This window comes from Trichechus manatus, unplaced genomic scaffold (genome assembly GCF_000243295.1).
Source record: "Trichechus manatus latirostris isolate Lorelei unplaced genomic scaffold, TriManLat1.0 scaffold00003, whole genome shotgun sequence".
NCBI lineage: Eukaryota > Metazoa > Chordata > Mammalia > Sirenia > Trichechidae > Trichechus > Trichechus manatus.
This window is the reverse complement of record NW_004443939.1, coordinates 17,426,933-17,441,474: the sequence shown is the minus strand read 5'-3', so window position 1 is coordinate 17,441,474 and position 14,542 is coordinate 17,426,933. Positions and strand designations below refer to the sequence as shown.

General features: G+C 37.6%; 1 protein-coding gene and 1 pseudogene across 2 annotated transcripts in view; both read left to right on the top strand.

Annotated features, from left to right (window-relative positions):
* LRRC40 (leucine rich repeat containing 40) overlaps positions 1-14,542 on the top strand; it is a 61,665-nt gene that overhangs the window by 21,078 nt on the left and 26,045 nt on the right. For both annotated transcript variants that reach the window (XM_004369048.2, XM_023730989.1), the window contains exons 10-11: positions 8,777-8,885; positions 14,386-14,493. In XM_004369048.2, the coding sequence (XP_004369105.1) occupies positions 8,777-8,885; positions 14,386-14,493 (217 nt within the window). The remainder of the gene's footprint in view (positions 1-8,776; positions 8,886-14,385; positions 14,494-14,542) is intronic.
* On the top strand, positions 11,977-14,016 carry LOC101353356 (60S ribosomal protein L7a pseudogene; annotated as a pseudogene).

The following is a 14,542-nucleotide window of genomic DNA, read 5'->3' as shown; positions in this document are numbered from 1 at the left end:
AAATACATATTTCAGGATATGTTCATTTAGCATGAGCATGCAGCAAAAGTGAAAGTGATACTATAAATTTAATGTTTAATACTTCCCATATATCCCAATTCTTATTTCATGTCTATTATTATGGTATAAAGCATTAAGACAAAAAATTAGTTATACCAGTGTATTGCTGCTAACAAACTACTCTAAAACTTAGCAGCTTAATACAACAGCTGTTTATTTAGCTCACAATTCCAATGGTCAGCAGTTTGGGCTGAATTCCATTGGGCAGTTATTCTTCTGGTCGGGGCCAGACTTAGCTGAAGTTTACTTATACGTCAGTGGTCAGCTGGTGTTGATGGCTTCCTTCACATGTCTGGCAGTTGACTGGCCATCAGCTTGAGTGTTGAGACACAGGTTGCTCATTATGTAGGCTGGTCCTAGCTTGTTCGTGTATAGTGGTCATAGAGTCCCCAAGAGCAGCATGAAAGAGGGCAAATATCAATGCGTAGGTGCTTTTCACATTACATTTGCTAATTTAGCCAAAGTAAGTCATAAGACCAACGCAGAGTCTGTAGGAGGGCAGGGTGGAAGAAAAACAAACAGTATTTTTATTTTTATTCTTTGTTTTAGAGATTGTTAGGTGCCTTTATTTTACAGAATTCAGCTGAGTACATCTTTCAAGTTATTGCCTTGAAGCAGGTTATTAGAAGTCTGTATTTCAGTACTTAAATATACTCTATTGCAGTTTGGTCTTACTTGCCAGAATATAAGGGCCTGGCTCATCTTGAGCATTTAGTAAATGCTTATTGATTGGTTGATTAGATGAAGGGTAAATGAATATTACCCTAGCTTCAAAAACATCTAAGTTCTTTTAAGTTGAAGAAATTAAGTCTAAAACAAGCCTGTTATACATATTATTTCACCAGTGTACATTTTTATTATTTTTTGAAAATTTTGAAATTTAATTTTAATTTTAATAGTCTTCCGAATGTGTAACCCCTTTTTTTATACTATAAAATACCATTGTACTAATATGAAACAGTGTCATTCTCCTTTTTTATTATAAGATTTTTGGGGGACATTTTAAGGTGGTAAATTACATGCTATCAGTTTTTCTTTTAAGGGTATTTTTCATTCCTGACCAATATTCCTTCATCTTCTTTGGCCTTCAGATTAATTTTTTTTTTTTTTTTAAATAAAAATGTGATGATATCAGGTCCCCTGTTTAAAATCCTTTAATGTCAACCCAGTACAAAGAGAATAAGTTTAAACAATATAACATAAAAGCGTCAGGTTCTTACCTTTCTAACGTCTCCCTGTGCCAGAGCCATATCTGACTACTTAAAGTACACTACATGCCATAGTCTGAATTTTACCTCTACCTGAAATAACTCCTTCCCTGCCTACTCATTCTTCAAAAGTGTTTTCAAGCTGTAGGTATTTTCCCTAACCTCTTTCTGTTTCTTTAGCACAGTTTGTTATTTTTTCCCCTGTATCCACTTTTCTTTGAAAGTTTCTATTACAGTTTTTGTGCAATATTGTAATTATTATTATTTAAACTCATTTCCCTCTTCATAGACTTGTCAGGTTCTTGATGATACCATTGTTATATACCTACCACCTAGCCTAGCACTGTATTGCGTCTGTCAGTGTTACATGAATAAGAAAATTGCAAGTTCAGAAGTTTTCATTTTTCATCTTGCCCTTCAAATATATTGTCAAAATGATTTTGTAAGACTCTTATTCCCTGTCAGTGCAAGAGTTTTCTTTCTTCTCCAGAAAATTTTGATTATTCTGACACGAATTAGAATAATCAAATTCTTATCGACCCCCAAAACCAGGATGAACTTCATGTAACTTACGTTTATGTACAAACATTTCTGCTACACAACCTCTGTGCAAAGGTGGCAGGCTGAATTCATGCATCTAATTTCATTCTTTCCAGAAACTCTGCTAAAACAATGGTAATGGAAATTTTATTAAAGGGCCCAAGAATTTTTCCTTACCAAGGCATAATTTTCTATAAGCAATAAAGCATTTTCTCAGTGAAAAGATGGTCAATGAAAGGGCATCATGTGTACATCCTTAGAGGCCCATAAGAGTCACCTGTTGAGCTTTTAAAAAATACAGTGTCCAGGCTAGACTTTAGGCTGATTAAATCAGAATTTCTTGGGGTTGGGGTCTATGATAGTTAAGGTTGTGTGTCAACTTGGTTGGGCCATGATTCTTGGTGGTTTGGCAGTTATGTAGCGATATAGTTTGGTAGTTATATAATGATGTGGCTTGGCAGTTATATAATGATATAATTTTGCAGGTATGTAATGATGTAGTTATCCTCTATTTTGCGATATAATCACCTCTATGATGTGATCTAATATTATCAGCCAGTCAGTTGTCAGGGGAGTTTCCTTGGGGATGTGGCCTGCATCCAGTATATATGGAAGTTCTGGCAAAGCTTGCTTGTTTTTGTTTGCTCTGGATCCTGCATCTGGCTCATCATCATCTGACTGGGGACATAGACTAGCAGCTTGCCATATTGCCTGCCGATTTTGGGATTCGTTGGCTTCCACAGCCTGTGAGCCAGCAGTCTGCCATCTTACCTGCCAATCTTAGATTCATCAGCCCCTGCAGCTACGTGAGTCAGAAGCAGCCTCCGGTCTGATGCCTGATTCACGGACTTGAGACTTGCCAGCCTCTACAACCACGTGAGCCATTTCCTTGAGATAAATCAGTCTGTCTCCCTCTCTCTATATACATATACGTATGCTTCACTAGTTTTGCTTCTCTAGAGAACCCAGCCTAAGACAGGGTTCAAGCCTTTTCAGCAACAGAGTAGAATTGGATTTAATTGCCCCTATATCTCCTAGAGCTCTGAAGACAAAGTTGGACCACTTCATTGCTGCCTTTTTTTTCCTCTTCAACTTTGCTCTCCTTGTTCTTACTAACTACTGTCTTCTCAATTTATAGGTAGAAAGTGAATCAGTGAAAACTGAAACGATGCTGATTATTTTATTCAAGAGATATTAGTAGATTAAGTTGAAAATTTTGTGCTGAAATGAGGGGACTTGACAATAGAAACTGATTGTTTTGAGGATACCGAACAATCCAGAAGCATGAAGTTACTTACAATTTTAAAATAATCTTAGAATATTTGAAATTCATTAAAAGGCAGCTGTTTTGTGATGCTTCTTGTCTGTGATACTTCAAATATAGAAGGATGCTCTTTTGCGTAAAAGAAAAACCTTATCATTAAAAGTGTATTAATTTTGGAGTGGTGTAGGACAACACATCCTGCTCAACCATGCCATAACTGTAAGACAACACTCCAGTCTGAGTGGTGCTCACAGGTTGTACCCAAATTCTAGATACCCAGGAGGCCATTAGAAAAAGGGCACCAATAACTAATATGGATTGCTCCATAAACGTCACATCCTTCCTGTCAGAGCCTGAACACGTTAGCAGATGAAAATAGCTTTTATTACTTATAAGAATCTGAGAGCATACAACCAGAAAAGTTCCATCACGAGCATTCCCCCCTCAAAAGCTGTCTGGGCAGAAATGATAACTCTTCCTTGCATACCCCACTTTGTACCATGGGTGAGAGGCTTAAATGGGAACCTACCTACTGCCGGTCTCCCGCTGGCCAGGTAAATACACTTAGGTGGACTGTTAGCTTAAGCTGTATGGGCCCCACCTGCACCATAGTTGAGGAAACTCAGAAAACCTCCTCTCCCAGCTATTTTATGTCCCCAGCCTAAGTGACTAATTGTATTTTTTTAACCCCGCTAACAAGCATCCTACTGCATCATGCCCCCCTGACTTCCTGAGGAGTAGGGTATGGTTTAGCCCAGAACTGTTTCTTTCTAACCCTGCTAACAAGCAGCAGTCCTCAGTGGAAGCGGTGGTTTGTTCTGAGGCCCAGCAAGGAAAGGAATAGAGAAAACTATGGTTGTCTGGCTTGTCTGAAGGACTTACTCCTCACAAGTGAATTGATTTATTTTCTTCCTAGAGTTTATGCAGAAGCCCATTAACTCATCTGGAATTTAGATAAACTTTCTGTAAGGTACTATTAATTTATCCTTTGGTAGGAAGAATTAAGTAAATTTACAAATCCCATTTGCCTTACAAATATAATTATTAAACTAAAATTATTCTTTTAAAAAATCAATCGTTTGTAAATTCAGAGTATTTAAATGATTCTCCACAGGCGATTAGTTTTTTTTTTTTTTTTTTTTAGATGATGTATTTGTTATGTTGAGCCGACATTTCTCTATTTGTAAAATGAAGATAAAACTGTCTTGGGAGGTTTATTTTTAAGGATCAGAATTTCTTGAAGTGGCATTTGTGAAAGTACCCTACAATGTCCTTCACATATCTAGATACTATTTCACATTTTTATTGATAGATGAGTCCTGTTATTACAGACTTTCGAATAACCCCAACATCTATTTACTTTAAAAAATGTTCGTTGTTCTGCAGGTAGAAATCAGTATCCTAAATAAATATCAGTGAGCTATAATTTAAAATTTTGTTTTCATTGTTTATAAAATACCTTCTTGGGGACTAGGCTTGAGGCTTGCAAAAATTAGCACTCTGACATGCAAGCCTTATGCTAGTTACAGTTAGTAAAAAGCTCAAAGGATGTATTTTAAGTAAGGATATCAGAGGACCTTAAGCTGGAGAATGGTAAGTGAGTGCAGCTTCCATAGTCTCCTAGGTTTACTGATGGGAAATGTGTTTCAGTGGTGGTGATATTATGCCTTCCCAGGGTGAGGTCCTGCAAAGTCACTAGAGTTTTGAAATGGATGCTTACTCCAATTATGTCATCATAAAACTTAAGCTTGTTTACTTAATTTGATTGCAAAAACTGCCTTTGCCCTAGCTACATCACCTGATTCTAATATCTGGGCTCTGAGTTCAGTTTCTTATTGTACTACCAAGGCCATCTTGCTTTGTTACCTGTGGTGGACAGAATAATGACCCCTTCAACCCAATCTTTGCAACTTGTGAATATATTAAAATTAAGGTTGCAATGGAATTAAGATTGCCAGTCAACTGACCTTAAAATAAGGATGTTAACCTGGATTTAGGAATTCCTGGGTGGCGCAAATGGTTAAGTGCTGGACTACTAGCCGAAAGGCTGGCAGTTCAAACCCACCCAGAAGTACCTTGGAAGACAGGCTTGGCGATCTGCTTCTAAAAGGTCATAGCTTTGAAAACCCAGTGGAGCAGTTCTACTCTGCACACATGGGATTGCCATGAGTCAGAATTGAATCAACTCAGTGGCAAGTCATAACAACAAAGCCTGGATTTATCTGGATGGGCCCAGTATAATTACAAGTACCCTTAAAAATAGAAGAGAGAAGAAGAGGTAAGCATGATGCAATCAATGTGAGAAGAACTCGGCCCACTATTCCTGGTTTTGAATATGGGGGAAGAGGGCTGACAGCCAGGGAATGTGAGTGGCCTGTAGAAGCAAGAAAGGGCAAGAAAATTGATTCTTCCCTAAAGAAAGGGGTGCAGCCCTGCCAACACTTTGATTTTATTCAGTGAGACCTATTTAAGACTTCTGAACTACAGAACTGTAACAATAATAAATTTCTGCTGTGTTAAGCCATAAATCTGTGGTAATTTGTTATAGCAGCCACAGAAAACTAATACACTGCCCATAAATTATATAATACTGATTTGGTATCGTTTGGAGTTGTCTTGCAATCATAGTAATGAATAGCAGTACTGGCTAGAGTCTACTACAAGGTCTCATTCCCGACGTGGAGTTTATTGACTACTACAGAATTGAAGCACAGTGACAGTTTGTGAAGTAAATGAATAAATTTGTTGTATGTAATTAGATTTAGATCCAGGAAAGTGCTGGTTATGTGTTATCAATTTATGTTCATCATCTTTTGTGTGATAAAAGTACAGGTCTTCACTAGAGAAATGCTGAGTCTCACACTTCAGTGTGCATTGTAATCACCTGGAGGGCTTGGTAAATCTCAGGTTGCTGGGCTCCATTTATAGTATTTGATTCAGTAGGTTCGGGATTGAGTCAAAAATGTACATTTCTAACCAGGAAGGCTGATGCTGCTCTTCTGGGGACCACACTTTGGGCCATTTTACTCCTAAGCCCCTCTCAGGTGCCCTCTCAGATACCAAACTAGTTCTACATGTTCTGTAAGGACTTGACCAACTTTTCTCTCCTTTTGTAGCCACCCGTTCTGTCTTTAAAGGTTGTAGTCCCTATAAGCCTGGCTGATAAATTAAGTAGTTTCCGTAAAGCAAGCCCCCTCCCCCAGCAGCCTCCAGCTTTCTTTCTCCATAAAGTTAGTTCTTTTCATTCTAAGAGTAATACCCATTGCCATGGAGTCGATTCCTACTCATGGCTACCCCATGTGTTACAGAATAGAACTGAGCTAGTCTGTTTTCTTCACTGTAATCTTTATGGAGGCAGATCACCAGTCCTTTCTTCTCTGGAGCCCCTGGTTGGGTTTGAACCACCAACCTTTCAGTTAGTAATTGAGTGCAGACTGTTGGTGCCACCATGGGCTTTAAGAGTAACAGTGGATAAGAAAACATAAAAATGTTAAAAAATGAAATGGAGACATTTTAAAAAGTGGCAAAACATTATAAATTCTTTCTATTATTGACAAGAACCCTAGTTTTGGACCCCCTTCTGAGGTAGTTACTCTCTTAGAAGCTTTACCTGACACTTCTAAATTGTATCATCCTCCCACCCAGCCTCAACACCTACCACTCTTAATAAATACATTTAACATACCTCTGTCATCACACTTACCATACTGTTTTGTGATATTTGTCCACTGAGTTCGTCTTATGTCTCCAGCTCTTCCCATACTAGTGCCTACCAGTTAATATGTGTTAGATAAATGCTGTAGGATAAAGAAACAAACAAGCAAACGGACTTTGGCCTTTTGCTTTTATTGCTGAGTGACAGTGGGGCTCATCCAAGTTTCTCGCCCTGTTCTCTTTTCTACTAATACCTAAAATTACTGGCAATGTAGATAATAGGTCTGTTTGCTTCAAATTGATAAATTGCAGCTCTGACACTTCCTGACTGAGTGATACTCATTCAACTAAGTCATTCATCGTGCCCTCCTAACCCACCAAATGAATATATTTGAGATTTCTTAAATAGTACAATTGTTTTTTAAGGTTTATCTCTTCTGCTTTATGTGATTGACCTCCTATTTGGCTATATTCCTGTCAGTCACTTGCACATGCAACATGTGGAAAGTGTTTGTTTCTGTCTGGAAACTTGTAGAATCTTTCTTTGTTACTATTCTGAAATTTCATGATAATGTACCTTGGTGTGGTTCCACTTGTGTTTGGTGCTCAGTGGGCCCTTTTAATTTGATTTTGTATTATTATTTAAGTTTTTAAATTAAAAAGGTAATAAATGCAAATGGTTAAAAAAAAATGGACCAATGTAAGAGGATATGTAAGGAAAAGTAAATCTTCTTTCACACCAATTCCTTTTCCAGAGGTAACAGCTTCCCTCTTTACATTCTCCTTGATGCTGATTATTACAAGTATCTCTTTGGAAAGTGTTGAGAAAAATTCCATCTCAAAATGTAATCATGGCAATATTCTGATCATCGTGTATACTTAAAAAATAATGCTGGGTTTTGTTGCTAGTTTAATATTGTCTCTGCTTATATGATTCTTTAAAATAATCAAACTACTAGGGAACTTCTAAATATTGAAGCTTTCACTTGATTGTAATTTTTCCCTTTATGTCTTTTATTTTTATTTGATATTCTGTCATTTATTCTGTCCCACTTCTGTGATTAAAATATTCATATAATATTTGCATTGGGAAAATAGTTTAATTGTTATTGATCTGATGAGCTGGATGTAAGAGAAATAGGCTCAGTAATAGTCAACAAATGTTTACTGGATACTTGTTGGGCCTAAGCAAGATGAAGGATATGACTACCTCTTTGTGGTCTTTTGGCATGCCTTCTGTTCTTATCTATGAATTCTGGGACTGTTTCATCTTTTCCACATTGCTGAAAATTAATAGTATTATTCTACTTCCCTAGAATGTTGAAGTCTTTTTTTGTAAAAAATCACAAAGCTGCTTCCTTAAATGTGTATTTTGTTTGTTTTCTTTTTTACGCCATATGATGGCAGTATTAAACAGTCTCTGAAGATCAGTGAGGGAGTTGATTGTCTCTGTGAATGTGGTGTGTAAATGTATGAGTATACAGACATGTTAGGAAAATGTCTATTGAAAATAAATTTTTCCATTTGATAAGAAAAATTTTTAACATACATAATACACCAGAAGTTCACTTGATGATGCAAATTGCCAGATTTTTAAAGTGATTGGGAATAATCAGCTTCATTGTATCCTAAACTGAAAAGATAGGCATATGCCTATGTGGTAGGCATCTGTGGAAAATAATATATTGTTCCTTTTCTAACAGATTCCTTCTAATGGACCCTATTATTTTGTTTAAAAGAAATGATTGGTTATCATGTTTTCTTCTAAGAAATTATAGTTATTATTTGAAGGTTCTTTCCTACTCCTAAATTTCCTTACAGCAGGATTTATTAAAAAGATTTGAAGCCATAATGTAGTAACATTATTTATTTTTTATTAATTAAGCATTACGTTTCAGACCCAGATTTATTGAAAATAATGCATATGACTAAAGGTATTCTCACTGGTAATATCTAGAAATCACGTGTACTATTTGTATGTATTATCGAGAACTCAAAAAATTATTTTATAGTATAAATATTGACTTCATATAACTTTTTCTCTTGCCAGATGATGGACCTACCCAAAGCGACTCTGTTACTGAGACTGCCATGACACTACCAAGTGAATCAAGAATCAATGTACATGCCATAACCACACTGAAAATATTAGACTATAGGTATGCTGTTCAGTTTTTAAAAAACATTGCACAGAATGTGGGAGACTTTCTAGAAATAATCTTCCAGAAAAAGGACAGTTGGTGAGGAAGAATTCATCAGATTGCAGTAGTACTTGATTTAAAATAAATAGCAGTTGCAAAAGCAATGATGAGATAAAAGCTTACTAAAAGTACAGTAGCTTAACTACCCATTCTTTAGCTGATTTGTGTTAATTATGCTTACCAGACAGACAGATGGTTATTAATACTATTGTTTTTTATAATGAAGGGCATTTATTATTAAAAAATAAAATAAAATCTTATTGATAAGAAGATTCTTTGAATTAGTAATCAGCATCCAGAGAGAATTTTATATTGGGGTTCTATGTTGTTGATTTTGTTGTTAGGTGTCATCGAGTTGGTTCCAACCCATAGCAACCCTATATACAACACAGCGAAACACTATCTGGTCCTGCGCCATCCTCACAATCGTTGTTATGCTTCAGCCCATTGTTGCAGCCACTGTGTCAATTCATCTCATTGAGGGTCTTCCTCTTTTTCTCTGACCCTCTATTTTTCCAAGCATAATGTCCTTCTCCAGGGACTGATCTCTCCTGACAACATGTCCAAAGTGTGTGAGACATAGTCTCGCCATCCTTGCTTCTAAGGAGAATTCTATTCTGGTTGTACTTCTTCCAAGACAGATTTGTTTGTTCTTTTGACAGTCCCTGGTATATTTAATATTCTTCTCCAACACCAGAATTCAAAGGCATCAATTCTTCTTCAGTCTTCTTTATTCATCATCCAGCTTTCACATGCATATGAGGCGATTGAAAACACCCTGGCTTTGGTCAGGCGCACCTTAGTCTTCAAGGTGACATCTTTGCTTTTCAGCACTTTAAAGAGGTCTTTTGCAGCAGATTTTCCCAATGCAGTGCGTCTTTTGGTTTCTTGACTGCTGCTTCCGTCGGTATTGATTGTGGATCCAAGTAGAGTGAAATCCTTGACAACGTCAATCTTTTCCCCGTTTATCATGATGTTGCTTATTGGTCCAGTAGTGAGGATTTTTGTTTTCTTTATGTTAAGGTGTAATCCATACTGAAGGCTGTGGTCTTTGATCTTTATTGGTAAATGCTTCAAGTCCTGTTCACTTTCACCAAGCAAGGTTGTGTCATCTGCATAACGCAGGTTGTTAATGAGTCTTCCTCTAGTCCTGATGCCCTGTTCTTCTTCATATAGTCCAGCTTCTCGGATTATTTGCACTATGTTAGTAAATAATAAATCAGTATTATTTAGTTAATGAAAATTTTGAATAGCAGGCAAAGCGTGAGAGGTTATAACCTGCCAATTTATCTAAATACAAAGTCAAATAATATAATAATAGTGTGTTCCAGTAGCACATATATTAGAACTGAAACAACCACGGTATTAGTATATAAATTAAGACAAAAACCTAAAGCTTTTATATATCATGGAAGTGTATTGGATTGGGGAAAGAAGATGCCTTTGCAGAGATTGGAGGTGGCGTTCAAGTGTTCTTTCAGTGCTCTCTTAGGCAACAATAATAAAAGGAACAGATACTGTCAAGGCTCTTGTAGTGATTTGCTCATTTCTGAGTATTGTAGCAAAAATACAAAAGAATGCAAACTTAAGGTAAGTGACTAGATTTATTTAAGAATCTACATGGCCAGCATTAGTGTCTGGCCTCTTATCCTTGGTGTGCCAGTAGGAGCCACCTTCTCAGCGGTCTGAATACAGTCTCAATCTCAGATCTGGTGTGTTTTGTTCACATAGTTTTCACCTCTTGCCTGCTACCCTCTCATCTATGTAGACATCACTAAGCTAGCTTACTTTTGCCACACTGTAACACAAAGTAGTACCCCTCTGTATTAATATTTTTATTCTCTTCCCTGCAGTACAGTATGGCAGCTTGGCATATCTTCCACATAATATATCTGCTTATTCAGTAGATGTTTTTGGAGCCTGCTAAGTATCAAATTCTATGCTAGGCATCATAAGTACACTGTTGAGACCAACTTGATTCTTGCCCTCGTGGAGTTTAGAATTATTTGTGTCCTTGGCTACCCATTCCTTCTACCCTGAATGGATACCATTTATTTACTCTGTTTTGTTGTGGGTACTATACTAGATGATTTACATGTGCTGTTGTTTTTAATCATCTAAGTGGTCTATGAAGTAGTTTATTAATCCAGTTTTATTTGAGATAACCATTCCTATTCCTTTTATTTATTTTAATTTTTTTTTGTTTTTATTGTTGTAGTTTAAGTGAAAGTTTACAATTCAAGTCAGTCTCTCACATAAAAATTTATACATACATTGTTATGTGACCCTAATTGCTCTCCCTATGCTGTGACAGCACACTCCTCCTTTCCACCTCTGATTTCCCATGTTCATTCAACCAGCTCCTCACCCTCTCTGCCTTCTCATCTCACTTCTGGACAGAAGCTGCCCATTTAGTCTCATGTATCTACTTGAGCTAAGAGGCATACTCGTCATGAGTATCATTTTATGCCCCACAGTCCAGTCCAGTCTTTGTCTGAAGAGTTGGCCTCGGGAATTGTTTTAGTTCTGGATTGACAGAGAGTCCGGGGACCATGCTTTCTGGGGTTCCTCCAGTCTCAGTCAGACCATTAATTCTGGTCTTCTTACTAGAATTTGAGTTCTGCACCCCAACTTTCTCGTGCTCCATCAGGGACTCACTGTTCCCTATCAGGGTGGTCATTGGTGGTAGCCAGGCACCATCCAGTTCTTCTGTTCTCAGGCTGATGCAGTCTTTCTGGTTTATGTGGCACTTTTGTCTCTTGGGCTGATATTTTCCTTGTGACTTTGGTGTTCTTCATTCTCCTTTACTCCAGGTGAGTTGGGACCGATTGATGCATCTCAGATGGCCGCTCGCTAGCTTTTAAGACCCCAGACGCCACTCACCAAAGTTGGATGCAGAACATTTTCTTAATAAACTTTGTTATGCCAGTTGACCTAGATGTCCCCTGAAAGCATGGTCCCCAGACCTCCGCCCCTGCTACTTTGTTCCTAAAAAGTGTTTGGTTGTATTCAGGAAACTTCTTAGCTTTGGTTTAGTCCAGTTGTGCTGACTTCCCCTATAGTGTGTGCTGTCCTTCCCTTCACCTAAGATAAATCTTGTCTACTCTGTAGTTACCTACTCCTTTTAGACATAGGTATCACAAAAGGATAATAAAGATAGCTCTCAAACCATACATGTTAGGTTGTTCTGATTCTAAATTTATTGTAATTTGTTTTTTCTCAGAGACTTTAATTGAAAAGGCATATCCTATTTAAAATACAGATTAATTCCCAGTCTCAAAGCATAAATGCCTTCAACTAAATTTTAAAATTAACGTGAATGTTCCATGTTTGATTAGCATAAATCGTTTTCCCATGACTTGATCATTTCTGATTGAAAAGATAAAAATGCTACATCTGAACTGCAGGAAATGGAGCCCTAAAGCAGAATTTGAAGGCATAATAACTGAAATCCTGCAAACAATCCTTTTGCCTATCTGTACTATTTTGCCTGTCTTATGCAATTTTCTCATGTTATATATTATATGTAATATTATTTTCTTAATTGTATAGTCATTGATTTGCCATTTCATTGATGTTTCCCATAGTGGGTGACACTGTTGAGCATTAAAAACTGTAGGAAAAAAATAAAAAAGAATGTAAGGATTATTGTAACATCAAGAAAGTGTTATGCTCTCTCATCCATCTGCCCAAGATGCCAAAGGGAAAGACAGCTAAGGGGAAGAAGGTGGCCGTGGCCCCTGCTGTCATCAAGAAGCAGGAGGCCAAGAAGGTGGTAAATCTTCTGTTTGAGAAAAGGTCTAAGAATTTTGGCATCGGACAGGACATCCAACCAAAAGGGACCTCACCCACTTTGTCAAATGGCCCCACTACATCCAGCTGCAGTGGCTGCAGGCTATCCTCCACAAGCAGCTGAAAGTGCCCCCCACCATTAACCAGTTCACCCAGGCCTTGGACTGCCAGACAGCTACTCAGCTGCTGAAGCTGGCCCACAAGTACAGACCAGAAACAAAGCAGGAGAAGAAGCAGAGGCTGTTGGCCCGGGCTGAGAAGAAGGCTGCTGTCAAAGGAAATGTCCCCACCAAGAGACCCCCCCTGTCCTTCAAGCCAGGGTCAATACTGTCACCATCTTGGTGGAGAACAAGAAGGCCCAGCTGGTGGTGATTGCGCACGACATGGGCCCCATCAATCTGGTTGTCTTCCTGCCAGCCTTGTGTTGTAAGATGGGGGTTTCCTACTGCATTATCAAGGGTAAGGCCAGACTGGGATGGCTCATCCGCAGGAAGACCTGTACCACTGTAGCCTTCACATAGATGAACTCGGAAGACAAAGGAGCTCTGTCTAAGCTGGTGGAAGCAATCCGGACCAACTACAATGACAGATACGATGAGATCCGATGTCACTGGGGAGACAACGTCCTGGGTCCCAAGTCTGTGTCTCGCATTGCCAAGCTGGAAAAGGCAAAGCCCAAAGAACTCATCACCAAACTGGGCTAAATGTACACAGCTGATTTTTCTGTACATAAAAATAAAACTTACCCTTCAGCCAGTGTCCATTTGGCATGTTTGTGGGGGTTGTGGCAAGTGTGCGTTCAAACCCGCCCATACCTACTCTAAAGTGTAATTTACGTACTGAGTTTAGTCATTCTTTTGAATAAACCAAGCCAGGATTTTACAGTCAACCAGTTGCTGACTCATTTAGGTAGAAAGAAATAAAGGTACAGTGTGTGAAAAAAAAAATGTTTTATCTGCAAATGTCAGAGTTCGGTTATACTTTTGTGTAAGATTAAATTTATATTTTATTGAAAATATTACTGAAAATTTTAACGGAAAGAGATTTATTTATATTTACATTTGCAAAAAATGTGGTATAAATTTAGATTCTAATTTCACAGAAATAAGGTTCAAAGAAGATATATTACAAAGCTCTTTAATTGCAGAACCAGGAATAGTTTAATCTCAGTCCATTACTCCGTCTACCTTGTTACGTATTAAATAAGGGAGAAATTGGCTTAGGTTATAAGAGAAAATTGGTTTAGTTTGGTGTAATGTTGAACCATCAAAATTGTCATCTTGCAGTAAACTCTATACCCCCCAAAATTGACTAATAACCTCTTTAAAAGGTTTTTACCAAAAAAGGGCAACATTCAGCTTCTAAAAGTATAGATTTGTCCTACTCAGAGATAGAGGGATGGGGTGTCCATTTACTGTATTACTTCTAGACATCTTTGAATGCCAGGAAGTTGTGGCACAATGTGTTATGGCACAGTATGTTGTCTGAATTCTTAACGGTGAACATGTTGTGGTTTGGCAGGTTTGTATGGCATTCTATCAAACTTAATAATAATTCAACTGCTTTGAAAAGTTTCCTTAGAAAATCTTTAAAGGCCTTTACAAACTAATAATCCTCTCTTTCTGAACTGCTGAAAATGATGCATTTTAAACCACTTTTCATTTAGTGATAAACAAACAACTCGGATTCCTGATGAAGTGTTTGATGCAGTAAAAAGCAACATTATCACATCCATCAACTTCAGTAAGAATCAGCTATGTGAAATTCCGAAAAGGTAGGAACTGTTGATGATGCCATTTCTATTAAGTTGTGACTCATTCTCA